General features: G+C 35.8%; 1 protein-coding gene across 1 annotated transcript in view; it reads left to right on the forward strand.

Moving 5' to 3' along the window:
* The window catches only part of EYS (eyes shut homolog), a 700,331-nt gene that overhangs the window by 197,274 nt on the left and 475,798 nt on the right, over positions 1-27,259 (forward strand). The window contains exons 15-20 of the mRNA XM_050973021.1: positions 3,864-3,986; positions 5,101-5,214; positions 6,375-6,488; positions 6,959-7,072; positions 23,148-23,345; positions 25,670-25,791. Of these exons, the coding sequence (XP_050828978.1) occupies positions 3,864-3,986; positions 5,101-5,214; positions 6,375-6,488; positions 6,959-7,072; positions 23,148-23,345; positions 25,670-25,791 (785 nt within the window). The remainder of the gene's footprint in view (positions 1-3,863; positions 3,987-5,100; positions 5,215-6,374; positions 6,489-6,958; positions 7,073-23,147; positions 23,346-25,669; positions 25,792-27,259) is intronic.

The following is a 27,259-nucleotide window of genomic DNA, read 5'->3' on the forward strand; positions in this document are numbered from 1 at the left end:
ACCTGATTCACTTTAACCTTTTGCATCTGACCCTTGAGCCAGTGGTTCACCCACCACATGATGTGTTTATCCAGCCATGTGCTGGACATTTTGCCCAGAAGGATTCTGTGAGAATCAGTATCAAAAGCTCTGTAGCAATCCAGAAATATTACATCAATTGGCTTCACTTGATCAACAGTGGGTTACCTTATCCAAAAAGGAAATCATGTTTGATAAGCAGGACTTTCCCCTCATGAAGCCATGACCAATACTGTGCTATTTTTCAGGCGGTTTGCTATAACTCCCCGAATAATCTTCATGATTTTATCAGTCAAAGAAGAAACTAAAGTGTTCAAATGACTGTAAAATCTGTTTGTTTGAAGCTACAGCTTCAACTGTGGTATTTAGAAAGGATTCAGAGCAATTTCAGAGCTGTAGCTTGTGGTTAGGCCAAGTTACAGCTCTGAGAAAAGAGCAGAAGTGAAACGTAGAACTGTCAGGTCTAACTTGAATTATTGAAAAAATACTGGAGAAAATGTAAAGTTGAACTATTTATAAGCATCTGAAGCCAAAAAAAAATATGACAGTCCCTAGGAACCATGACCCACCATGGACCTCCATGGGCTGCAGGGGCACAGCTGCCTCACCATGGGCTCCACCAGGGGCTGCAGGGGAATCCCAGCTCCGGAGTGCTTCCTACCCCTCCTTCTGCACTGACCTTGGAGTCTGCAGAGCTGCTCCTCTCGCTCTTACCCCATTTTTCCCTGGCCAAAATTACCTCTGTGCAATCAGTTTTTTCCTCCTTAAATATGATCACAGAAGGATTACTGCCATTTGCTGATGGCTTTGGCCTTGGCCAGCAGGGGGTCTGTCCTGGAGGCAGCTGGCATTGGCTCTGTCAGACATGGGGGAAGCTTCTGGCAACTTCTCAGAGAAGCCAACTCTGTAAGCCCCCACCCTGATACCAAAACCTGGCCAAGCAAACCCAATTCACATGCCAAGGTAATGATTTTTCCTCTTTATTACCCTTTATTTTGTTCAACACAGTTATTATTAATTGCATATTTCTTACAATTTTTACATTTTGTATAATTTTTTTTAGTAAGTACACTTTTTGTATTTGAAATTCCAGAGGACCCAAGCACAAGCAAAATTTCACTATGATAGGTGTTGAATTACAAAAACAATTGCAACCACTCTACCCCAAAATCAAATGAATGAAATGGTTTTATACATAATTATTATCCCATTCAGTACTAATAAGGATAAATTGGCAACACATTATGTAAGAATCCTAATGACAATGAAAATATTGTCCAGGTTTTACATGAAATTATTAAATTCTGGAATTTCTCTTTCTTTCTTTCTTTCTTTCTTCTTTCTTTCTTTCTTCTTTCTTTCTTTCTTTCTTTCTTCTTTCTTTCTTTCTTTCTTTCTTTCTTCTTTCTTTCTTCTTTCTTTCTTCTTTCTTTCTTTCTTTCTTTCTTTTCTTTTCTTTCCCTCCTTCTTTCTCTCCTTTCTTTCTGTTTAACCTTTTCTTAGATGTAATTTTAACAGGAACCATAAAACTTTTTCCCCAGGAGTACTATTTGTTCAATAAGAGTGAATGAATGCACATCAAATCCTGCTGGCTCTGACAATAACCCTTAATGTGAGGTTTCAGTTAATAGTTTCAGATGTACCTGCCATCCAGAATATGAGGAGCTGTGTAGTGAAATTGCCATAAATCACTCTGTGGCTGGACTCTGTCAGAATGCATCACAATTCAGGGATCTCCCTGGAGAATTTAAGTGTCACAGCCTGACTAGTAAAAATCACTTTTGTCGTGAGGCATTTGGGTTTGTCAAAAAGAAATGTCTCAAGAATTTAAATGTGGCATTTAAAAAAAAATTAAATATTCTGTTGCTAAATTTTCCTTATCTAAATTTGTGAAGTATCTTTTGGATATCTGTGACAAAAAAAAGAAATCAAAATGAGCTCAATTCTTTTTATAGGAAATGTTAAGTATTGTGAAGTACTCCAACTGAATCTGTTTTGATGAGAAACCTTATACAAAATCAGATAATATTAAAATTGATCCCTGAAACCACTACCCTTTGTTCTTCAACTTAGTGTAGTGACTTTTTTAAGTAGATCAGATTGCTCAAAGCCCAATAATCCATGCTGTAATACTTCAATGATTAATTCAAAACACAGAAATAAAAGGACACATAGGTTAAGACCGTTTATTTCAAATTCAAAGTTATGAATAATAATTTTTATTTAATCAAGGAAAAAACCTGTTGGCTTTTCTATATTCATTATCTCTATTTTGATGAAAGTCACACTTGGAACAGCTATAGATATGTCTGTGCATAGCTGTTACCATCATTGATCAACATTTCATTTTATTTCTTTATAATAATTTTTTATATTAGGTTTATGTAGTACTTCATTATGCAGATGTTAAGAGCTATTTACAAAGGCAAAAATGAGAGACTTAAATTTTTAATGGCAATCAACAAGGAGGAAAACTTCAGCTGTGCAAGGATGTTGCACAGCTGGTGTTTAGGATGGAATTGAAACATAGCTTAAAGTCACCTTTCTGCATCTACTGATTTAGAAACAAAAATGACTGCATGTGTAGGGCAGCTTTAATATGCATTGCCTTGTATTTATGCCTCAAAGGGTTGTTCAACAAGCCAGAATTTGTAAGTGCAGCATGTTCCAGCAATTTACCCTGATGGTCAGAAGCTGCTGTCTTGCCTCATGTAACAAGATGTTCAAAAGTTTAAAAATCTTCCAGATCAGGAGGTCTTCAGTCATGCCTTAAGAACACAGTTTCCATTTCCTCTTGGTTAAAGACTAGGTCCCCACAGTACTGAACTTATGAAATTTTGTAATTATTTATTATTGTCAACTGCACTTAAACAATATTAAAACTAGGTTATGTTTAGTTCTGAAAGCTATCACGGCATACAGTAGGAATGCAAATTTATTTCAACATATATGACCAAAGGGTCTTCCTCTTTGTCTTATAATTTGACTAACACCATGTCAGATATGAGGAACCTCAATTGTTCCTCAACTGGAATCTGTCATGGCAATACCTATGCTGCTGAAGCACAGCATTGTTTTACAAATATATTTTTAAATTAACTGTGAAGTTCAGATCTTCAGCCAGACTTAGATACTAAGTTTGTAAGACAGTGGAATTCATTATATTTAACTCACTGAACCAAATCTCTGGTTTAAGTCTTTAGTGGCTTTTCATGCTGCACTTGTTAAATTATAATAAATTGGTCTAGTCTGTTTTGATCTTTGTTGCACTAAAAATATTTAGAAAATTATAAGTACTCAGCTAATAGGAGATCAGAAAACTGTACTTCTTATGCTTTTGCTCACTCAGTTTTCATGACCAAAACAAAATGTCTAAAATTTGAAACTTTGTGTTTATATTCAGCATTTGGTTACTAGCTCCACACATATGGACTGATTTTTCAACTGCTACATATCACTTAGTTAAGTATATTAATGTGGTTTTTAAAAAAATCAGTCAAACAAAGAATATTTTCTTGCAACTATTTATTCTGTATATTCAAAAATAAAAGCTCTGTCATCAATGAAAATTATGATATCCTTGATGCCCATTGTATTTGGAAGGGTTTTTATTTTAATTGTGAGTACAGCTTTATCATTGACTTTATCATTATGACTTTGTTCCATTTAGAGTAGTTTTGTGTACGAAACTGAAACTTTCAAGGAAATTTGAATATTTTACCCTAGCCTAAATAAGGTTTTAAAACATAAGAAAAGTACACATTTAATTGGTCTATCACTTGTCTGTTTTCTCAGATTAACTGTAATAAATTCCCTAAGTCTTCTGTTACTCTGTTTTTCAACAGGTTTTACTGGTGAGTTATGTGAGTCTAATGTTTCCACCTGCCTATCACAACCATGTGGGGACTCCAGCATCTGTCAAGACATTGTGGGTGGCTATCTCTGTTTCTGTGCACCTGGCTTTATAGGTAAGTTCATAGAAGTGCTGTTTGAGATGTTTCAGTCAGTCCTAAACCAGAGAATAGAAGTTTGTTCAAAAGTAGCAATAGATAATTTAACAGTGTGCCTCCGATTCAGGCAGAAACAACTTTTTTTTCCTGGCACACAAAAGTTCTTGGCTGAGTAAAAGTATTCAGCTGTAAAAAATACTGACTGCAAGGGACTATTTCCACTCCAATTATTCTTTATACTATTTTAGACATGGTGTCTGTCCTAGACTGATGTGATTTGAACTCCCAGCCATATGCAAGTTGGCCTTAATTTATCTCTTTTGTGCTCTCTGTAATAATAAGGCTGCAGTAACAAAGGTCTCAACTGCCAAACATACATCTAAGATCCTGGGCGGGTTTAACTACTCATGTTTGCATCTACCCTGCAGGCCATTGTCATTACACTGACCAGATTAAAATTAGTTTGGCCATGTCATTATACTGATGTGGTATTTTCAGATGCCAGTGTAAAAGAAAAAAAAATCTTTCCAGATACATATGCAGGTATTTTTGATCAACTGTATGGTGAAATAATTAAGGGCAGTAGGAATTACCCAGATTCATCCTGTCTAACTCCAGGGACATTGAGAGGACTCCAAAAGCAGGAATAAGATGACACTAAAATCTCCCTCAGTAGTTAAAGAGGACACAGACAACCAGAAGAACTGAGATCTTTTGAAGACTGCATACCTTTTAACTTGCTGTTCTGATCTTTAAAAGAAACCCATAAATTAATAAATTAATGAAAAAGATAATATAATAAAGAAAGATTGCATTATTTTATTTTTTTATCTTGGAAACCATATTTACAGTTGTGATGTTTTACTAAAACTCAAGGCTTTCTTGCCCTTAAATTATGAAAATATGCAAGTTTTTTAGTACATCTGTAAGGATTCTATAAAATCTTTGTTGACCATGATATTCTGCTTTTTTCCTTTAATCAACAAGAAATGAATTTCCCACAGACAATTTATGGCTCATTGTTAAAAGATCCCTGCACCTAAGCTCAGTTGTTTCATTTTGTTGTTGCTGCCTGTGCTGATGATTCACCAGTGGTGTGTTCTAATGAAATGAATCCTGCACTTGTTTCCAGGTCACAACTGTGAGATTGAAGTGGATGAGTGTCTTAGTGACCCTTGTCACAATGGAGCTACTTGTGTTGATCACCTGAATGCCTTCAGTTGCATCTGTCAGGATGGATTTGAAGGTGAAAAAGAGTCCACAGAATGATAACTTTGCAACCCTACTCAGAGTTTTAGTCCATTTTTTTTAACATATCAAATTAAATGTGTGTATTCACATATGGGTGTCATCTGAAGTCATAAACAAGTCAGTTAGAAGAAGTATATCTTGACTAAATTACCCATTTTTTTTCATGATAGCAGAGAACTAGGTGTTTTCTGCTTCTTGGCTGTTGAAAATGGATCTGTAGGGTTCAGTGAATTCTGCAAATCGAAGATACTTTTTTCCTGCAAGCTTTCAAAATATTTTGAAGCTTTAATATCCTGGAATTGAGAAAAAATCCAACTGTGTGGTAAAGGTTTTGTTTTTGACATATTTGTACAATTTATATAAAAAATTTAATAGCTTTGATAAGTGGGTGCATTAATAGCTGCAGCTATGCTTTCAGCTTAGATCAGGAATTTAAAGTGCATCCACTTTCTTTTTACAGGATCATTTTTTAAACATCATGGATATTTAATCATTAAAATACAAATCAATCCATAATTCAAATTTTCCAGTGCAAAATAGTACATTTCTTCCACTCATCTATTCAGAAGAATTATCACTTGCACTTTTATTTCTTTAAATGCTTATAACTTCCCAAGTCATGCAATTGACACAATTTTTCAATTATTCTTCAAATGATAAAGAATTGTGTTCACTGAAAAATATAAGGGATGAAGTATTTTTTGTACTTTGAGTAGTTCTGTGGGTTTTTTATAGCCTATATTGGAATAAGTTTTCTTCTTGTCTATAATGGATTTCTTTTTCATAGTTTTTAGGAGTACATCTTTTGCCTTATCATGAAGATAAGAAGTATTTCCTCTCACATCACTGCAATGCTGTCTATTATACCTACTGTAACTTGGTTTCTGTTCTTCTATATTTATATAATAAGAAAATTTTCTGCTTTAAGCCTTAGTAAACTGTTTGATTACTGTACTTTTAATATTTTGAAAAATTAGTGGACAAATTAAGCATTTAGAAGATGAACATCTGTCCTAAAACCCCAGATCTGACTATTAAAAGGGCGTCAAATAGATTTTGACATGTGAGTTATATTCAGTTAAAATAAATGTTGGTCTTCACATAAAGGTGCCATGGAATAACTTCTTTCCCCTTTCCTTGATTCTATATTCATAGGTACAACTTGTGAAGCAAATATAAATGAATGTCACTCTTCTCCATGTCTTCACAATGCATCATGTGCAGACCTTATTGGCAGCTTTAAATGTGTCTGTCTACCTGGTTTTACTGGTGAGTTGCTTTCATAGCAGACTTTTTTTTCACAGCCAGATAGTCCACAAAGCATCCATTAAGACATTATTGACTAATTTGCTTGTGGTTTATTGTCATTTCTCTTTATCTGCCCTGGTCTAATGTTTAATTTGCATTCCAACTAACTGGAACACTGACTGCATCGGTAAACTACATAGCACAAGATAAAATTAGTCTGCATTTAACAAGGCCTTCAAAGCTTGCACACATAAGGAAGACTAGTTACCATTTAGCAACTCAGAAATAAGCTGGTAGGTATTTGTGGTTATAAGAACAAAATGGATGTTGAAATTAGTAGTGTGGTTGTTGTTTGGCTGATGTATGTTAGCTTAAAACATGATGTATGTTAGCTTATCTTCACAAATTGCTTGAGATTTTTGTGGTGCAAATGAATTAGAAATTAGCACCTGATTTTTTAGTAAGTGTTCAAAACTTTCATCTTTTCAAAGGTGCCAGATGTGAAACAGATATAGATGAGTGTGCTTCATTTCCCTGCAAGAATGGAGCCACCTGCATTGACCAACCTGGTAATTATTTCTGCCAATGTGTGGCTCCGTTTAAAGGTAATGAACACCAAGGGAGAGGGGAAAGCAAACATAATTAACTTTATAAGGCATTTCTATCACTTGTTTAAATGCATTTCAGTGTTCCTACAGCATTAACAGTCCTTCACTTCCCCAAAAAAATCTTTCAAAGCAACCAGCCATATATATGCCTTTAGCTTCAACTAAGGTGAAGGGAACAAATTGTTTATACATCTGCTAAGTGTGATCCTTTATTAAAAAAACTGTTACTTTAAAATCAGTTTGTTAGCAGAACTTATTACATAAGTAATAGGAGGTATGTACTTATTAAGCTGCCATCACAAAGATTGGTTGATTTTCTACGCAGTTTTCTCTCTAATTCTACTGGCATTCTCTACATTATTTTATCATTTTTAGAAAGCAATTTATAGCTGTCTTGGAATCCAGAAACTTTTTGATTATTTCTCTTGATGCTTTTAAAAGAAATACACTTAAACCCTAAAGGTTATTGCGATATAAGCATTTTTCATATTAATTTTTCATATAAATAATTTTTTCAGTTAAAATTTAAGCACTTACTGCTAAAATAATTTAAAGAAACAAATTTTTTGTTCTTGAGCAACTATAGTTCAAGTGATAGTCTCAATTAAAAGCACCTATTGATTTGTAAATTAAATATAAACACATTTTTCCTCCAGCAGTTCAATATAATGATACTTACTTAGGATTCCAGAACAATCATTAAAAGGCAATTTTCCTGGTATGTTGAGACAGCAGGACTTTTTCCCTATAGGGAAGATGGTTGAATAAAATTCATTTTCCATGAGCTCATGGACAAACACTCATGTTTGTTCTTATTATTTTAATTAATGGTCAAAATTTAGTTTGTCATCTTTGCTTGTTTTAATTTATCTTCTACTGAATAAAATCCAGTACAATAATGACTAAATGACTTCTGCAGTTTCCGAATTGCCTCTGTGCAGGAAGATGTAAAGTAATTTTCAGTACATAGTTAGAAATACTAGTCTCCTGAGTAGGTCTTGCAAAAGGAACCAGCAGATTTTGGTATTCATTTAGATGTTTAAGTAAGTAATTAAAAATTCAGAAAGTCAGCCTTTCTGTAGTCATCCTTCAAGAGACTAGCAGTGTCTCATATGCTTTATGGAAAACATAAGCCCTGCTGGCAAGACTCATAAAATGTAACTGAGATCCTCTGAGAACATTATAGGAGGAAGTAGTTAATGGCCTGCTGTGCCACTGAGACACTCACAAGTCTATAAGGCCAGATGGGATCCACCTGAGGCCACTGAGGAGCTGCCAGAAGAGCTCACCAAGACACTGTCCATCATTTGTCATCAGTTCTGGCTAACTGGGAAGGTCAAAAATGACTGGAGGTTGACCAGCGTGATGCTCATTCTCAGGATGGGTTGGAAGGAGGGTTCAGGGAACTACAGGCTTGTCAGGCTGGCCTTGGTACCTGGCAAGGTTATGGAACAGACCCTCTCGAGTGTGAGCACATGACACATATAGGACAAACTGGGGATCAGGCCCAGACATGTGGGTTCAGGATAGACAAGTCCTGCTTGACCAACCTGATGTTTCTCAACCAGCTGACCCACCTGGTGAGTCATGGGAGGGCTGTGAATGTCGTCTGCCTGTACTCATCAAAGCCTTTGATAATGTCTCCAGGAGCATACTGGAGAAGCTGGTAATCCATGGCTAAGACAAGGGCACTCTTCACTGGGTTAAGAACTGGCTGGAAGGCCATTCTCAGAGAGTGGTGGTGTATGGAGACAGATCTGTGTGATGGCCAGTCACTAGTGGGGCTGCCCAGGACTCAACATTGGGTCCAGTCCTGTTTATCATCTTTGCCAATGATCTTTGTGAAGCCCAAGGGCACGCTCAATCAGTTTGCAGATGACACCAAATTGGGTGGGATTGTTGATCTGTTGGAAGTTAGGAAGGCTCTGCAGAGGGATCAGGGCAGGCTGGTTCAGTGTGCCAAGGTCAGAGTTATGAGGTTCAATAAGTCAGTGCTATGAGATTCAACAAGACAAAGTGAAGGGTCCTACACAGAAACCCTATTCATCCCTACAGGCTGTGGGCAGAGTGGCTGGAAAGCTGCTCAGCAGAAAAGAACCTGGGGTAGACAGAGTTTGAACATGAGCCAGTGTGTGCCCAGGTGGCCAAGAAATCCTGGCCTGTATCAGCAATAGTGTGGCCAGCAGGACCAGGGCAGGGATTGTCCCTCTGTACTTGGCACTGGTGGGGCCACACCTCAAATCCTGTGTCCAGGTCTTGGGCCCCCACTACAAGAAAGGCATTGAGAGGCTGGAGTTTGTGCAGGTGAGGGCAACAGAGCAGGTGAAGTTTCTGCAGTGTAAGTCATGCCAGGAGTGGTTAAGGGGAGCAGGGGTTGCTCAGCTTGTAAGGAGGAGGGTCAGGGATGACCATATCACTCTCTACAAATTCCTGAAAGATTGTACCAAGGTGGGGGTTGGCCCCTGCTCCCAAGCAGGCATCAACAGAACAAGAGATGAACCAGGGAAGGCTCAGGTTTAATACCAGAAGAATTTGTTCACTGAAAGGATGATTAAACATTGAATAGGCTGTGCAGGGAAGTACCAGCATTGCCATCCCAGGAGGTATTGAAGAAAAGACTGGAAATGGCACTTGGTGCAGTGGTTTAATTGACAAGGTGATTGGTCAGAGGTTGGACTCAATGACCTTGGAGGTCATTTAGGTCAAACCTAAATGATTCTATGACTCCATTTTATGATAATATTTTTGGTACAGGATGTCTGGTTGCCGTCTATTTACTTTACAGCTTTATCCAACACCTTCCAATATCAAATTCTTATACTGATTTTGTCTAGATTTATATGGGTATAAATAAAAGTAGATTAGGTTTATATGAAAACACTACCTCTGTCTCACACCATCTGTTTATTTAGTGCTAAATTGCTGTAAATGTAGCCTTTAACAGTTTCACAGTAAGCCATCAAAATGGCTAGTTAAACTATGTTTTCTAATTGTGTGGATATATTCAGGGCATTTTAATGAACAGCTTTGTGTGCACTAATTACAGATTACAGAATCACTTAGTTAAGAAAGTATATGCATGATGTTAATGGCAAAAAATTATATAGGAACACCTGTTTAGGTTTTGAGTATTTTCACAGATTTTCTTGCTTCTGATATTCTTTGTGGAAAACAATAAATGCTGCATTATGAGTGCTGTCATTTACCTGGAAAGCAATCTGATGATGTATTTCCATGCTACATTGCAATGATTTGATTGCTCCATCACAAAATCTGACCTGATGGGCAGGCACTACTATTAGGAACATTTATCAAGAACATATACCAGTTGATCAGGAGATGTATAGCAGATGCCCACTGTATAGAATGTGGAAATAAGGAATTCAGAGCAGGATTTGGGCATTCAGGTGCACTCATACAAAAGACAGTCTGTCAGATTAAGCTAGAAATTGATTTTATATATAGAAACTGGCTTACATACATTTATTTTCCTTTTGGTTTTATTTCTTTGACTATTTTTATTTGCTTATTTTGACACAGAGACTAAGGAAGATTATGACCAGAAATTTTTGATTTTTTTTCTTATTTCTTCCCCTTCATTTATTCATGATTTTTAAGCAAATTTTTGCTTTCTTCAACTTCAAGTCTTTCTGCTACTCATTTTTATGAGTGGCAAACTTTATAATATCCTGAATTGGTGCTTTTATATTTTAAAAACTTTTAGGATAGTTGTATATAAATACGAAAAGTCATCAGAAATTTAATTAGGTATTACTGTATACTCATAGTTTCTTGTATTTTTCTTGGGAGGAGCAGTGGGTTTCTTTGTTTGGTTTTTTCAAAGCACAGATTTGTCTAGAAGAAATGTTTTAACTCATTCCATTGGTTTGAATTGAATAATGGAAGACATCCAAGGTTTCTATGAAAATTGATGCTTGGGCAGTGATATATAGCTAAATTTTTCTTCAAATATCTCTAGTCTAGGTTGTGAGACTTAACTCTACAAGTCTGATATGTGGATGGAGTTTTACTTCTCCTGTGGGCATCAAATCTTTTTTTAGAAAATCCAATTTTCATAATGTGAATAGAGAGCATTGGAGAATTATATCTTCTGATGCTGCTGGTGTAACCCTAACAAAACTAATGCATTCCTCTCTACCAGTGCTCCCCTGAGAGTAGATTTTCTCCCATGCAGTGTAGATCATGGTCTTTCTATAAATTATAGTATTTCATTGGAATTTTTGCCACTGAAATTACTACCTTTAACTTTCCAAATATCCAGACTAACAGCTTGAGGGTACTAGCAGTCCACCTATGCATAATTCAAGAGAAAACAGAATGAACCTATAAGACTTTCAGATATGAAATAACAACATTGTCAGTGTCTATTAATGTTTTAATAACTAAATATGATAGCTGAAGTATTTTTGTCCTATTTCAGCCAAGTTCCTTGTCCTCATGGAGTTGAAAATTGATTTTCTGTTTTCCAAAATTATTGAGTTTTACCTGTAGTCCTAAGGTACAAAAGAATTAACTTCAAATTCCCTGTACTTTTACATCATAATTCTTTTGACCTTTATTTGGAGGAACTCAAGATTTGATTACCAGAAGAAAATCTGCCATATTATGCTATTAATACCATATAATGGTATTAATCTGGTAAGAGAAAGAGATTCCCGTGTAAAACCACAGAAATCCTAGAAGTTTCTGATACCTTCTAGCTTGTGGTGTGACTAAGGTTAAACAGAGAAAAAAATACAGCATCTAGGTGTGCATAAGATGCTTTTGCCATTGATAATACCTATCTATGCCAGAAGTACTGTATGTGTTTGTGAACATGTTCTAATTAATCAAAAATGACATTCCACTTATAAAAGTCCAGTTCTTTGTTTCTGTTGGCTTTCAGCATGTTCTGCCACTAAGCTTTTTAATACAAGTCATTATCACACCTCATGCTTTAAAGTTGAAATGCTTAAAAGTGGCTGTGCTGTCACTTGCACACACTGCAGCGTGATGTTCTTTACATATGAGACTTATCCTTAATATGGCTGGTACAGTTGCTTCTGCTTGGTTGTAATATATTAGTACCTGAAAACACTCATTTTAGAAATGTCTCCACTTCCATCTGCTTTGTATCATAACTGAGTGACAGTTGTGTATATCAGGCATTTTGTATCAGTGGACATTTTGAAATTCTCTAGAAACAGAGAGAGAAGCTGTTGCATTTGCTGCTGACAAGCAATTGTAACTGGGAGAGGGAAGGAAGATAAACTTGATTTGGATGCTAGACAAATAAAATATTTTATTTGCTTAATTTTATAAAGAGTTTTATTTCATTAGATTGTCCTAGCTGGGAAGTAATTAAACTAACTTTTGCATTATGATATTGATTCTAAAATTGTGGTCTTTCTTTAACAGAATCATAGTTAGAGAATTGATGTTAAGTCCTTGGGCAGAGAGCAGAAGGCATGAGAAATATGATGAGGCTGTATCTCATTTAGGGGTCCTAACAACTACACAGAAGGTAGAAGGAAAACTCACATGGCTCTATCAGAAAACACTGAGTTGTCCCATTAAAAATTCAAACATATTCAAAACCACTGCAATTAATAAAGGTTAAAGCTTTCTCTATATTTATATCCATGCTGTTTTATTGGTGGTTTTAGTGTTTTGCAAGAACATTTAAGACACTCAAATATTCTTTTAACTGCCAAGTTCAGAGCTTTGAAATGCCAACATTTTTGTGCCACATCAATGAAGTTACTCACAACTATTAGACAACAGTCCTTGCTGAGAAAGTAGCAGAGTGAGTTCGCCCCTGTATCAGGCAAGCTGCTTTTCAGCATTCTTATCATGTAAAAGGTGAATGATCTCACTACAATTTCTAGACCAGCTCATTTTTACAGAAAATAAAGTAAGACTTAAATGCTGGTTTTCTCTTCTTTGGTGTTATTGATAACTGAGAACAGATCTTGCAGTCCCACACCAGGACTGCAAATTTTCCCCATTTTTTACACTTGTATCTAAGGAAAAGGTGAAACTAACAGCATTTCTGTCCTAAAGGAAGCTCAGGAAGGAAGCAAGCATTAAAATTCTAGTTTCAATTAGAAACTGTATATTGGATATGTGGTAGTCCTATGAGAGTCTGCATTATGTTTTTTCTTTTAAAAAAGAGAAAAAACACCAGTTGTTTAGTAAATTGTTTTTAATAAATGGAGCAAAGAATTTTATTGTTTGATCCAAATTATTTACATGACTCATTTAAAAAACTGCACTGTATGTATTTTGTCTGGATGTTGCTAATAGGTATGACCTTTTACACCAAATATACGCAAGTGTAGAGGAAAATTGAAATTCAGTTCTGAGGAAATGTCTACTTATTTCTTGCAGCCTTAATGACACGTCTCCAAATGTGTTCCAATTAAAATCAAAGCAAAAATGGTAATTGACCATCAAACGTTGCAAAATAAAGTAAACTAGTAAGAAAGGCAACTCAGCAGAAAAAAAAGTTAAAAAAAGCTTAAGTCTATCAAAAAACAAGAGTAATAATGGAGATTTCATCACAGGACACTCTATTATGAGAACAGCTAATTAAAAAACAGATAATAAGTAAGAAATGTAAATGCTCATGAAGGCAAAAAGCAGGAGTAGAGATAATGGAGCAATTACTTTTCCAGTGCTCATAGGCCAAACCTCAGTCTTTCCCATGCCAAGCCCCGTGCAAACAGGCAGGTTTGCAAGAGCTCTGGCTCTTTCTAGCATAACTGTGTGTTAGACCATAAACCACTATACTCTGTTCAACATCAGGTTTTATCTTATTTTGCCACTCTCTTGACACTGAACAACCAAATAAAATTTTATTAGGGGAAAAAATGAAACTGATGCATAGATGTATGAAGGGCAGTCTGCATCACATAGGAGCTTTTTGAGGGAAGAGCAGCAGAGTGCCCATATTTGGGCTATATTACCAAGAAAACATGCATTGCCTTTGAACAATAAAGGATATGTAATGCCTGAATGAAAATCAGTATGATCTGAGACTTGCTTTTGGTTCATTTGTGAAGTCACTGCAGGATTTTGGAATTTTTTTTCTTGTATTTCTATGCTGTTTTGTATTGTTCCTAAAAGCTGCCATCTAAGTGAATACTCTCATCTGCTTCTGTCTCCAAAATGAAAAAATTCAGAGAGAAAGCCTTTTTCCCAGCCATTTCTAGTATCTATTTAGGGGCTTTTGGGGATGTCAGATATCCACAAGGGTCTGGCAGATATGCCAAGGTCTGTAGGAGAGCTGTGGCCTTTCAGAACAGGGCTGAGAACACAAAGGCATCTCCAAAAACCGTGTTTGCCTAACTCTGTCCATACAGATTCAGAGAGGTAAGTGCTGCAGTTTCAACTCTGCTTTTAGTTTGCACTTTGGGGCACATCTTGATCCACAAGAAAAGTTCTCTAAGCCTTTGCAGCCATGAATAATCTGGGAATACTTCATGTGTAAATCCAGCCACCTACAGCCGATAAGGGGCTTGAATTTCATCAGTCATTCTGTGAGAATGGGGTTCAAGATCTCGATTCAGAAAGCAGATTTAAGTTATGGAGATTATACAAGTTCTATTCATTGCAAATAGAAATCTGGCCCTTATTTTTCCAGAAAGTATGTGCAAACCACCATTTTTAAGGACTTAAAACATGGTTACTTTTTCTAAGGCTGCTCTGCAAATTATGAAGGCATATCTGGTGCTCAAAGATCAGTTTACTGAATTTCAGAGGAGTTTTTTTGACTACTGATGCAAAATTTTTTAGCTACATTTTTCTACATAGTGAGCCTATTTATGGCATAGGGTCATCTGCCAATACAAAACCTAAAAGTAATGATGTTATAATCTTGCTATCAAATGCTATAAATAATATCTGTCTAATCACTCAGATTTTAAGATAATGAAAGTGTGATCTTGGAACAAAGAAGAGTTTGACCACCAGTACTAATAGCAGCCATTATTGCAGTTCATTATTGACATCCACAAGTCCTAAGCCATAAGGAAAATATAAGTTTGATGCAAGTATTCTGTAAGTTTTCCACACCTAATATTAATTTCAGTTGAATGCTGTTGCAGATAAAATAAAGAATGGAAAGAAAAGCATTTCCATATATTTCAGTCTTAAATAAATTTTTATCAATTGTTTTCCATAATGGAATTCTTCTTTTGGTTTCTGAGGAAGAGTGAACCATGTTTTTATATGAAATGTGAAATTCAGAAAATGTGGATACAGATATATCTTCATTGTTTATACATTATAAACTTGTATATTTTTAGAGAAAAAACTGCACCTAAATAATATATTCAACTTCTGCTTTCTTCTGTTTTTACAGAAATTTAGACGGGTATGGAGCAATGATATTTACATCTCTGTGTGGTCTTCATTCTAAAATTTGTGATGTGGGTCTTTCTCATACTCTCTTTTAGCACTGTTGCATGCTCTGCATTATTATGCATAATTAAGAAAATTTATTTTTACTTGAAAAGTGCTAAGTATTTTTTTTCAAATATTCTTTTATTAAAAATAAAAAAATATGATTTTCAATTAGTATGGATTTCAGAGAAAATTTCTTTTCACTTTATACACAGCGTCTCAAAGAAATTCCTTTAATGGAAAGTCTGAAGTAGAATCTTTGGATTCCAAAGAAAAGAATGGATTTTCTATAAACTTGAAGTATAAGAAAATACTTGTTAAGTTTTAAAAATATTATAATACTCAGCCTAATTTCAAGTAATATAAAAATATGCATGTTTCACTTTTTTTTTTTTTTCTATTTCCTACCCATTTCCAGGGTACTTGTGGGGGTTTTTTATTTACTTTTACTAGTCTTTAATCATCTCAATTGTGAAAATATTTCCTTATGTCCTGTAGCAGATCAAGGCAAGCAAGCATTTTTCAAAATAATGGCAAGCTTAGAGGAACATCTAAGCTTCTCAAAGTTTTGAACTTTTAGTGGAGACAATTTTATCTTTAGGATTAAGGCATTTAATATTTACAGTTGCAAGGAACTCGGATTTTAGGGATCTAACTTTTTGCTCATTAGTGTTCCTGGGATTTTATGGCAAGTCTGTGAAAGCCTCTGGGAGCAAGATCTACTGAGTTGTGTAAAGGTGATGAAAAAAACCCCACATATTTCTCTGAAGTGATCAAATAACTTTTGAATTTCAATTTTTGTATCCACTCATTTCAAAAGGATAATCCTGAGGAAACCAGTAATTTTCATATAGATTGGGGGCAGGGACTGGGGGAGTGGGCAGAAATGTTTTTATATAACTTTATAGTGGCTTTGAACACTGGGTTATTTCCCATAGCTAAATATATTTTCATTTTTCTTGTAAAGAATTCAGTTTGTCTAATTTATCTTGGAAAAGAGTAGTGATTCACATCAATGTTAGAAGAGTCTTTCAGGTCTGTTGTTAAAAGATAAATCAAAAAGGAATGAAATAATGCCATTGCAGTGATGTTATGATCACAAAACCACAGTGCTGGGGCTGCTACCTGCTTGCTAGTTCTTGAAAATTTCTTGTCCTCATGAATGTGTAGTTAACATCATTACCAGATTTCTTGTTATAATTTAGGAAATTGCCATCCAAATCACACACTCATTTTTCTGGTAGATATTTTATTTTCACTATATTTTCATATTGGTAGCATCAGTCTGAAATAAGATGCATTTTGCAGGCCATGCTTTTACAACTAAATGCCAAATTTGAAAACTGTTGTCAGATTTCGTTCCATAAAATGTTAGTAGCAAATGTTTTATTTATTACATTATTTTCCTAAAGAATAACAATGTTGAAGAGATGTCACTTTTGATTATAGGAGACTTCAGTACTACACATCAAAACATTTCATGCACACATTTATGCTGAGCAAATAAAACAAACAAATATCAATATTTTCACATAAAGAAATAGAAATTTATATCGGGCATTTTATTTTCTATGTCATTTTTATAAATTAGGCTTCTGACTTTTAGTAATGGCCTTTAAAGGACAGTCTGTTTCAGCAAAATAAAATCTATTTTCAATGTCCATTTATGGTATTTAGAAATTCTACCCTAGAAGTGTTGTAAGCAAATACAGTACAAAAGGAAACTCATTAAAATCAGGTGAATGAAATTTCTATACATGCAATATGCTTCTTACTCCTAAACAAAAAAAAGAGAATATTTTCCAAATAAACTATTCATTGTTCGAGGTATAGTGTGCTGATAAAGAAGCATACTATATGCTATTAGTATATGCTTGAATGTAGACAAAAATGTATAACACTTACTGCAATATATTGTGCATCTCTAAAGGAAATTTTCCTTCAGCTGACTGTTTAATTTAATTATTTGTGCATATACTTTTGAGGTTTGTTCAGGTTTATTCTAATAGAGAGGCCTTTGGTAGCCCATTAAAAACAATTATTGCAATCAATAAAACGTAGCCATGAATTAAACAAGCAGAAAGGCTAAATCTGTCTAAAAGAAATAAGCACTGTTGTGAAGATGACCTGAACTTAATAATTATTAATTAACTTCTTGATGTATTCTTTCACATTTCATCTGTTGGACATTCTCTTTTTTGTCATTTAACCGTTTAGTGAACATTAACTTTCTACTCTTAATTTAAAAATTCTGATCTGTCAGGGAGAGAAGACAGTTTATAAACTGTTTTCCTGTCACAGCATTCCTTTCTGTCAACAGTCACAGACCTGCTGTTTCAGAAACTTTTCAGATCAAGTGAGAAGTTTCATGTTTAGCACAAAATAGATGTATTGAAATCAGGTACAGTAAGACATTTGTACTAAAATATTTGTACAGAAATTCTTTAACAAAATTTTAAAGGGAGAGAAAATGTTGAAAACATAAAAACTGTTTTATGATTAAGCTATTTTTATAGTAAAAAATTAACATATAGCCTGCTTGCTGTTTGATTTATCCTTAATCATAAATCCTTTTTACAGCTTTGTAAAAAAATGATGGTATCAGAGCAACAGCAGCAAGTGAACTTGTTTTGCAAGTATGCAATCAACACTGCCTACTCCTGTCCAACCTACTCCTATCCACCCTTCATTTTAATGTGAATATGCATTTTTCAAAAATATTTCTACATTTATTCATCCAGTTTTATTTTCTTGTTTTCTTGCTTCTTGTATTGATTAGTAATAATAATTAATTACTTAACAAAAATGTATTAAGATAATATCAACAGTTGTGATTCTCTCAGTAAGGGAATAGCCTTTTTACTTATTACTCTCAACACTGATAGTCAAAAATGAATTGATTCAGGGAAAAGAACTGAATGAGATGAAAAGAGTCTTACTATTTTATTATCATTTTATTTTACCTATCCTCTAGTTAGAATAGGAATAAAACCTTTGCCATTTCTGACAGTAGCAGACAAAAAAATTTTCATTCCATGACATGCATGAAAGCTGGGTGAGAGAAAAAGGGTATTGACTATCTAATTAAATAGTGGTGAATATTGTTTGAAACAAGGAGCTAAAAATATTATATTAATAGCAACTACCCTGATTCCATGTGGCTTAACCTCATATGGTAAACTTCTTTATGGCCATAGTTTCATTTACCATTCTTTATAAATGTCAGGTTAATTTATTTGTTTTCACTTTACTATAGTTAGAATGAAAAGAGTTATTTGTTTTCCCTAAATCCCTATTTTTTTTTTCACTTTACTATAGTTAGAATGAAAAGAGTTATTTGTTTTCCCTAAATGCTTAAAAAGGGGAAAAATCTATTTTTTGTCAATAAATAGTTTTGGCCTAATTTCAAATCTACAGAAATTTCACTGTAATTCATACCCTTCTGGGGAACTACCTTGAACGAGATTCATGCTCCCATTTGCAGAACACCATGGGAGGAAGGAGGAGCATGATCTCTCCATGCATCCTGGTTTAGTTTCCATGTGGCCAGGGGAAGGACCTGGTGAATAGGAATAGGCTGCACAGGAGCAGTGATTACAAACTGAAAGGTGAATAAGTTTTTCTTAGGCTCCCTGAAGGGAGAAAGCCTGATATCCACAGCAGCAGGATGAGAGCGCCGGGGTCTCTCTCTCTCTAGCTGGTCAGAGTGACCCCGAGAAAAGTTCGAAAGTTTCTTTTCCCAGCCTGGTGCTTGAAGAAGGTGTCAGGGCTCTTCATTTTTTCGGTCTCAAGATTGTTTATTGCATCTTATCTATAAAATTCTTTCTCCCTGTCCAGCAGAGATCCCTTCAGCAGGACAGTCAGAGGCACTCCGCCCTCCCCCAGGGCGGTGTTATCTTTATATACTACAAACTACGTGTACAATATTTACAGTTATTTTCCAATACCTATCATCTACGCTAGACAGTGAGTCTCCACTCCAGGCCAATCCAAAAGTGCCAACATCACCAGACAAGATGGAGGTAGAGAAGAAGAAAAAGAAAGGCTAGACACACCCAAATCCCTTCATCTTGTCACCAGAAACCCCCACACCAAAAATCCTAAAACCTACATTTACACTTTGTGAGTATTTTATTTTTATATTATCTAAACTGCCGTGGCTTTTATCTCTTCATGTAAAGGTGTTAAGTTGTTCCATGGTTCGTACTCGAACCCACTGGTGTTCTGGGCTGTGTGCCAGGGTCTCTGAGCCCCCTGGCAAGGGTCCCAGGAAACTCCAGACTCCCAGAGGCATGTCCTGAGTTCTGACAGAGAGGAGAAGATCAGGGTAGGCAGAGGATACACTCAGGCATGGGGAGAAAGAGACCCTGCAGCTGTGAAGGCTGGAAGAAGATTCCTTCTGATTACTTGGATGAGAAGTTTTATCTGGAAGGCCAAGAAGTGGTCTGAGTCTGACACGTGCATCCTCATCACTACCATTAAAACCAAGCAAAGGTTGACAGATAACACACTTCTCTGAGAGAGAGTGGTACCAGGTGACCTGACCTCATCTCTGAGGAGGTTTATTTGCATGTCAAAGATCTCAGTGTGGGGAAGAGGTTAGCAGAGTTTGGCTGATTGCCAGAGCTTGCTTGCTTTTGCTGCTTGTCCATGACAGCACCAATGATGATGCCAGCAGATACCCAGAGGAAATCAAAGGGGACTAGGGGACTCCAGCAGCAGGGGCAAAAACTGAGGGGGCCCAGATTGAGTTTTCCCAGCACTGTTGATAAGACGATAATCATCCTGGGGGGTTACTATCTGATTAATGTCACAGGCAAAACTTCATTGATCCATCACTCAAATAGATCAGGCAGAGTGGAATGGCAACCATTTAAAGAAATATTGTGGTGGAAGCCTTCTACAGATAGCTTGATCAAGAAAAGTTTATGAAGACATCTTTAGGAAACAGGAAAAAATACTTGGGAACATTAGTTCTCCTTGGGATATTACCACACTGGCTTTTGCTGAAAAGACAATGTGGAAAGACACAAACAATTGATCATATTGAAAATTTTTTAAGCAATTTCAGGGTGAGAAAACTAGGGGAGATATTTATGTGGTTTTTTATATTTGTAAATAAGCAGGAGGAATTTTGGGATGTAGAGGTAGGAAACAACTCTGCAAATAATGGCAGTGAGATGATAGAGGTCATAATCTTCAGAGAAATGCAAAATTCAAGTAGCACAATAACGATTCCAAACTTCAGTGAGCTGGCTTTCATTAGCTCAGGAATCTGTTTGGCAAACTCCCATTAGAGATTGCACTGAAGGGAAAAAGGATTTGTCTTGAGCCCAGTGATTTATCTTAAAAGACCATTTTCTCAAAGCACAGTTCTTTCCAATGTGCAGGAACTCAAGCAGGTGTGGCTGAAAAACAGATAAATGGGCTCCTGAATGAGCTTAAAGGGAAAAGGAAGTGCACAGAAGGGAGATGCAAAGGTAAAGCTGCCTCTCCAGGTAAAGAAAATTAAGTACTGCATTACTGGATCATCTGTCAGTTCCATTTAGGATTGTGAGCCATGTGTTAAGCTTATTTGTGTTATTCCACTTTAGGAATCAGCAGGGTTTTCACTCATGTCAAGCTGTTGTGATATAAATATGGAAACTTGAGGGCAAAAATCTCAATGAGCCATATGGCTTCTTTTGCTGTGCAATTTCATGAATTCCAGATTTGAAAGTGATGGCTGTCTTTAGCAGGATCATCCTGCATCAGAAAGATCATAGGCATAAACACAGGGAACAACTTGTGTTGTTTTTTCCTATTTTGTCAGCATCATTACTGGGGCAAAGGGTTGTTGGATTTTTTTAACCTCAGTTCTGGTCCTACTTGTTGTACTTGTTATTAAAAACATTTAGAATTCAGCCCTTAAATGACCATCTTACAGTAAGCAGTCAGCTCACCTACAATCCTGCTGGCATTTTGGAGAGTGTTTGTTCCATTATTGGGAAGGCTCCTGGCAGGAGCTGTGGCCTGTGGAGGTCTGCCCTGACACGGGCAGAAGTGTCAGGGTCAAAGAGCTGTCATGGACTAACCCCAGCTCCCATTCCCCATGCCTCTGTGCTATTCATGGGTAAGGAGGAGATAGAGGAGTCTGAAGTGAAGGAGTGAGGTTGAGTCTGGGAAAAAAAAATAGGGGTGAAAAAAGGTGGTTTTATCTTTGTGTTTTTTACAATCCTGTGCTATTTTTAATTGGCAGTTAATTCAATCAGTTTTCCTCAAGTTTTTTCTATTTTGTCCATGAGAGTAATTTGTAAACAATGCCTCTATTTTTATCATGGTCCTCAAGGTTTTCTCTCTTATTATTTTCACCTGCCTGCTGAGGGGGAGTGACAGAGTGGCTGGATGGGCATCTGTCAGCTACCAACCCTCTCTAGTGTAACTGTGTGGATTATACCTTCCACATGACTACCCAGGTGTTTTGTCTTGTAGTGTCACATTGCCCATCGCTGGATTAAGGTTACACCTGTCTGAGGAACACAGAGGTTTTTGGGATAGGGAGAAACTGCTGCAGAAAGGAATGGCTGGACAACCTTAGTGGAGGCAAGGGCACTGGTGCAGAAGGCTCAGAGCACAGCAAGCCCTGGGAAGCTCCACCAGAAAGCATGGCATAGACCCAGCTCCAGTAGTTATGGAAAAGCTTCAAAGGGATTCAGAGGGGCTAGTGTACAGTTTGTTACAGCCCTGGGAGTCACTAAGCACTATCTGAAAGTAAGCCTGAAAGAACAGACTTGCCTCCAGCAGCACTGACTGAAAATGCAGGCAGATTTACAAACCTAAACCCATTTGATCTCAGTTGTCTCTGCCACCTTCATTTCCATTATCAGTACTGGAAAACATGAAACAGTTTTGTTATGTTCTAACAAATTAAGGCTTGATTGACCTCTAAATCTTTTTTTATCTAAATATTGTAAATTAAAGATTTAGATGAGGGCATTTATGACCCAAGATCCACAATCACACAGTTCCTTGGGTAGGCCAGATAAATGTACATAATCTGCTATGCAAGAGAAAGAGTACAGTGGGATTGTGAGAGATTTTCTATTATATGGAATTTTTATAAATAAACAAGGCGTTCACCCATGATTAAATAAGTACATTTTTTTAGTAAAATAACTTGCGTTCAGTCGTGGATGGTAAATGGAACTATTATACAATGTTACATATATTTAATTCATGTTCACTATTATAGGGTAATATATGAACAATTCACGTGGTAGTTGTGGCAACAGGTTATCAAGACAAAATAGCAGCTAGCTTCCATCAAAATTCATTTCTTGTTTTTAAATACAATTTAAAACATTTCATTTTTGAGCTGTTCAAAGCACAAGGGTTAAGAGAAAAGATGGAATATATACCTATCTATCAAAACCTGTGAGATAGCTATTAGATTTTAAAATTTATTGTATCATATAAAGTAATATAAACAAAATATAAATTGTCTTTTTTTTTTAATGATATCAAGCAAATAGATGTTTCTGCATGGTAATATGCATATATGTACCTCTGAGATCTTCCTACTCGATTTTAACCAGGATTATAAAGAAAATAAAGCCCATAATAGACAGCAGCTGCAGGGATATATTCATTAGTTTAACACTGACAGCTTTGCCGTTTTCTTTTTCAGGTTTGAACTGTGAGTTTAGGCCTTGTGAGGCCAGCAATCCCTGTGAGAATGGAGCTGTGTGCATAGAAGAAATGAATTTGGATGTTTTTCCCCTTGGCTTCCACTGCCAGTGTGTGAAGGGCTTTGCAGGTCCACGCTGTGAGATCAATGTCAATGAGTGCAGCTCTAACCCTTGCCTCCACGGATACTGTTATGACAGTGAGTTCAGTCATGTTACTCACTTTAATGTAGGGTAGTCTTTCTCTTGAAGTGTCTGTAGCTGCTGAGCTGCTCTGGGGAGAACAGTGGATAATTTACTGAAATTTAGCTTGTCTGAAGCTTCACAGCCTGTACCAGAAGGATTATTTTTGCCAAAATGCCTCAACTCCCGGAACTGGGGTTTTTTGTGTTCAGGGGGTCAGAATTGTAGCTAATGAGAAATTTTAATGAGATTTGTGCTGTCTTCTTTGATACCTAAATTAACCAAAAACATCTTGCATTGTGCATATCATGAGAGAACATTCAGGTACTGAAAAAGAGCTCACGGAGCACTTAGGCATTATATGTCATAATTCTAATAAGTGAAAAAATTCTGTTTAATTTCAAACTAATGTAAAAAGGTGTACCTGTTTACCTTCTGCATGCAGTAACTGTTTAACTTGCTCTTTCATTGCAAGATGTACTGAAAGGTTTTAAAAGCAGCTCAATTACCCTACTATATTCTGTCTGGATTGGCAGGCCAAGTTTAGTATGGAGTACTTATCTGAAAGTTTTATAGGGCTCTTAACATCTATCTGACACTTTCTATACTTGTTAAAAAAATAAAAAAAGGAGAAGTAGTAATTTTCAGAGGATCTTAAAATGCTGACTGGAAAGCTGAAAAACATCTGAAGGTCATGTAGTCAACTCTGCATGAAGCTAGACTACTAACAGCGATAGAACAGGTCAGTCAGGGATTTTTCTAGCTGAGTTTTTAAAGCTTTCAAAGAGGGACAGAAGTTTCACAAACTCTTTAGGACTGTGGAACCCACCGATTACCTACTCTGGCAATTCTCCCACTCTTCCAGTCCCATCTGAATCTCCTGAGCTGTAGGTTTTGGCCATTCCCTCATAGCACCTCCTAGCACTACTAAGGGATTTCAGTTCTGTCATTTGTGCAAGTATCCTTGAAGTTATTGTTAAATATCCCTCTTACTATGAACACTTCCCTGCTCAACTTTTCCTCATAGGGTCCACACTTTAAGGCCTGGGTAACCATGTTTGTCTTCTACATCTCTCTCCCATTTCCTCACATCCTTTTTCAAAAAAGAATGATTATTTAAGAACATCCATGAAATGCATATTTTTTTAGAAAAATTTTTGGAAGACCTATCAGCCTACTGCTTTCAAATGAGATCTTAAAGAACTGAGCCCAAATTACTAAATACATCATTGTCTCTAACTTCTCCTGTTAAAATAAAAAAAAAAAAATCTGTTTCAATGAAATATCTTAAAAAATTCTGTCCTTCCTATCTGGGAATAAGGTGAGTGACTTCATCTTTTATCTAGAAAAGACTATTTCCTATTATATTTACAGATGTTTTCTACATGGTCTACATTGGTTTAGAGATATTTTTGAACTGGAATTCAGATGAGTTGTATTAAAGTTTTTCACACTGACAAAGTGCCAGGTTTTGGGGGAACAGCTTGTCCTTGTGGTGCCTCTGGCTTGAGTTTTATCATGCAGACCTTTGAGTTCCCTACCCTATGTGCATTGGCTGCAGAAAGCTGGAATTCTAAGGAAGCTGGGAAGCTTTTAGTATATGAATAATGCTCTTGTGCTGAAGGACTAAAAGCATTTAATGAATACAGTAGCAGCTGTGTGTACAGACACGATGGTAGAATAAATTCTGCGGTAAATCTCAGAGATAATGAAGAACCCAGGGACCCCTTTGAGGTTAAAATAAATGCAGACCTGCAAGAAGTGCAATTCCTTCTGTCATGAACTCCATGTATGGATGGAGCACTCTAAAGATTCCTTGCCATTTGGATTACTAATGATGAAAAAGATACAGGATTCTTATTATTATCTTGTTAAGAAATTGAAAAATTCAAATAAAATATGTTTTCTCTTAATATAATGGTATAATATGAGTCATTCCTTACAACAACAATAACAACATTAAAAGCAACCAATAAACCAAACATTGTTTACCTGCCATATCCTATTTTGATATCATTTTAAAGATAGAGCCTTATGTATTTTGTGACTGTTTTCTGATAGAAAATTACTCATTACTTATAATATCACTTTTTAACTCATTGATTTAAAAGTCTAGAATCAAAATATTTCCATTGTGCAAATATTTCAGTACATGAATCTGCTTTCATATTTAAAAGGTATATTGAGACCACATTTAATTTATTGTAATTTTTTAACATGTCCACACCATCTAAGTAAAGCTGGTTTTACTTTTCCAGATAGTATTCATAACTGGAACTTCGTAAATTTACTCCATTCAGTTGTTGTCACTCTTTGTAGTAAAGTATGATCTCTATTGCAGTTGTCGATGGCTTCTATTGTTTGTGCAACCCAGGATATGCAGGATTGAAATGTGACCAAGATATTGATGACTGCATCGTCAATGCTTGTGAACACAATTCCACATGTGTTGATCTACATCTGGTTAGTAGCAATTTTTTTTTTAATTAAAATGATTGCTAAGTTATCATTCTAAAAAAGCAATATTTTTTCTGAGTTCTAAACCTCCTCTTGATCCATACATCCACATATCAAGGGCTTTATAATCTTACTTTCCAGACACTGGTATTTTTGTTCATTTGTAATTTTTTAGGCAGTGGGAAAGAGGAATGTTTTTATAATTTAAAAGCAGTTACGAGGTCAATGTGGTTATACAGGGAATTCAAAAAGCACAGGAAATTTTCTACTAGGTGTGTTTATGACCTCATTATAAGTGACAGGAATATTCATTTACACCAATTGCACTGGCTTCAAAGGGACTTAAAAAGTATCTCATCCAAGAAAACTGATTTACTTCAAGTACCTCAGCATTTATTTTCAAAATTCCACAGATATATTAGTTTCAGAGATATGAAGTATGGTAAAAATAGCATGTCATAAATAAAATCATTCTATCAACTGATTCCTCCATGAGAGGAAAGAAGACAGAGATTCACATGGTGTAAACTTCAACACCAGAGGTGGCCCATGTTCTCTGTCACTCCTTCTAGGAATCTGTCAAGAAGCAATTTGTTTTCATTGTACTCAACAGAGACACTGAGATCATACAGTAAGAATATTTTCCTAAAGAAGCATTCAGGCTGTCAGAGAAATTACCAGTTAAAAAAACCAAAAATGTGAAAGAAAGGACAGTTTTTTCTTTCTTATTCTAGTTTCTACCAGCACATTAGTGAGAATACTAAACTGATAAATGTAGAATTCAAATTACATTATAAAGCTTGAATATAGGTGATTATATATGGAATGAACTAAACATCTAATCACCAACCTACTGAGGACATAAGCAACAGAATCCACAGTTTAGCTGCCCACCATTTGAATCTTCACTTTGGGAGAACTAAACAACACGGTAGGTACCACTAACTGCTGCACTATTGCTGAAAGTGTTTGCAATTTAGGGAAGTGTATGCAAGGTGTGGGGTTTGGGGGTTTTCCTTGCTTGGTTTCTTTGGTTGATTTGCTTTTTTTGTGGTTGGTTGTTTGTTTTTGCTTGCTTGCTTGTCTCAGTACATTCATAAAGAAACTGCCCTTTTTCTGAAAAATCCTGAGGTTTACCTGCAATTGTCACTATTTCCTAAACTTGAACCAAACTCATCTGCTTCAAAAGAATTTTCTCAAATTCTCTGATTTCCATAGCTGTTTCTCTTTTAATAGTTAGAACACTTTATGAGTTGTACAATTTTTTGGAGGCAGTTTTTTAACATGTTTCAAGAACTATTCAACACCTTGGGCAAAACCAAATGCTTGATATGGAGAGCACAATTTGTGACACTTTTGTTATTGTCTTTGGATGCTATTGTAAATGTGTATTTTTCTATCACTAGAGTGCAGGTAATATTTCAAGATCTCATACTGGACACATATTGCCATCTTAAAGTCATGCTAGAGAGCA

The sequence above is a fragment of the Serinus canaria genome, chromosome 3 (assembly GCF_022539315.1).
Source record: "Serinus canaria isolate serCan28SL12 chromosome 3, serCan2020, whole genome shotgun sequence".
Taxonomy (NCBI): Eukaryota; Metazoa; Chordata; class Aves; order Passeriformes; family Fringillidae; genus Serinus; species Serinus canaria.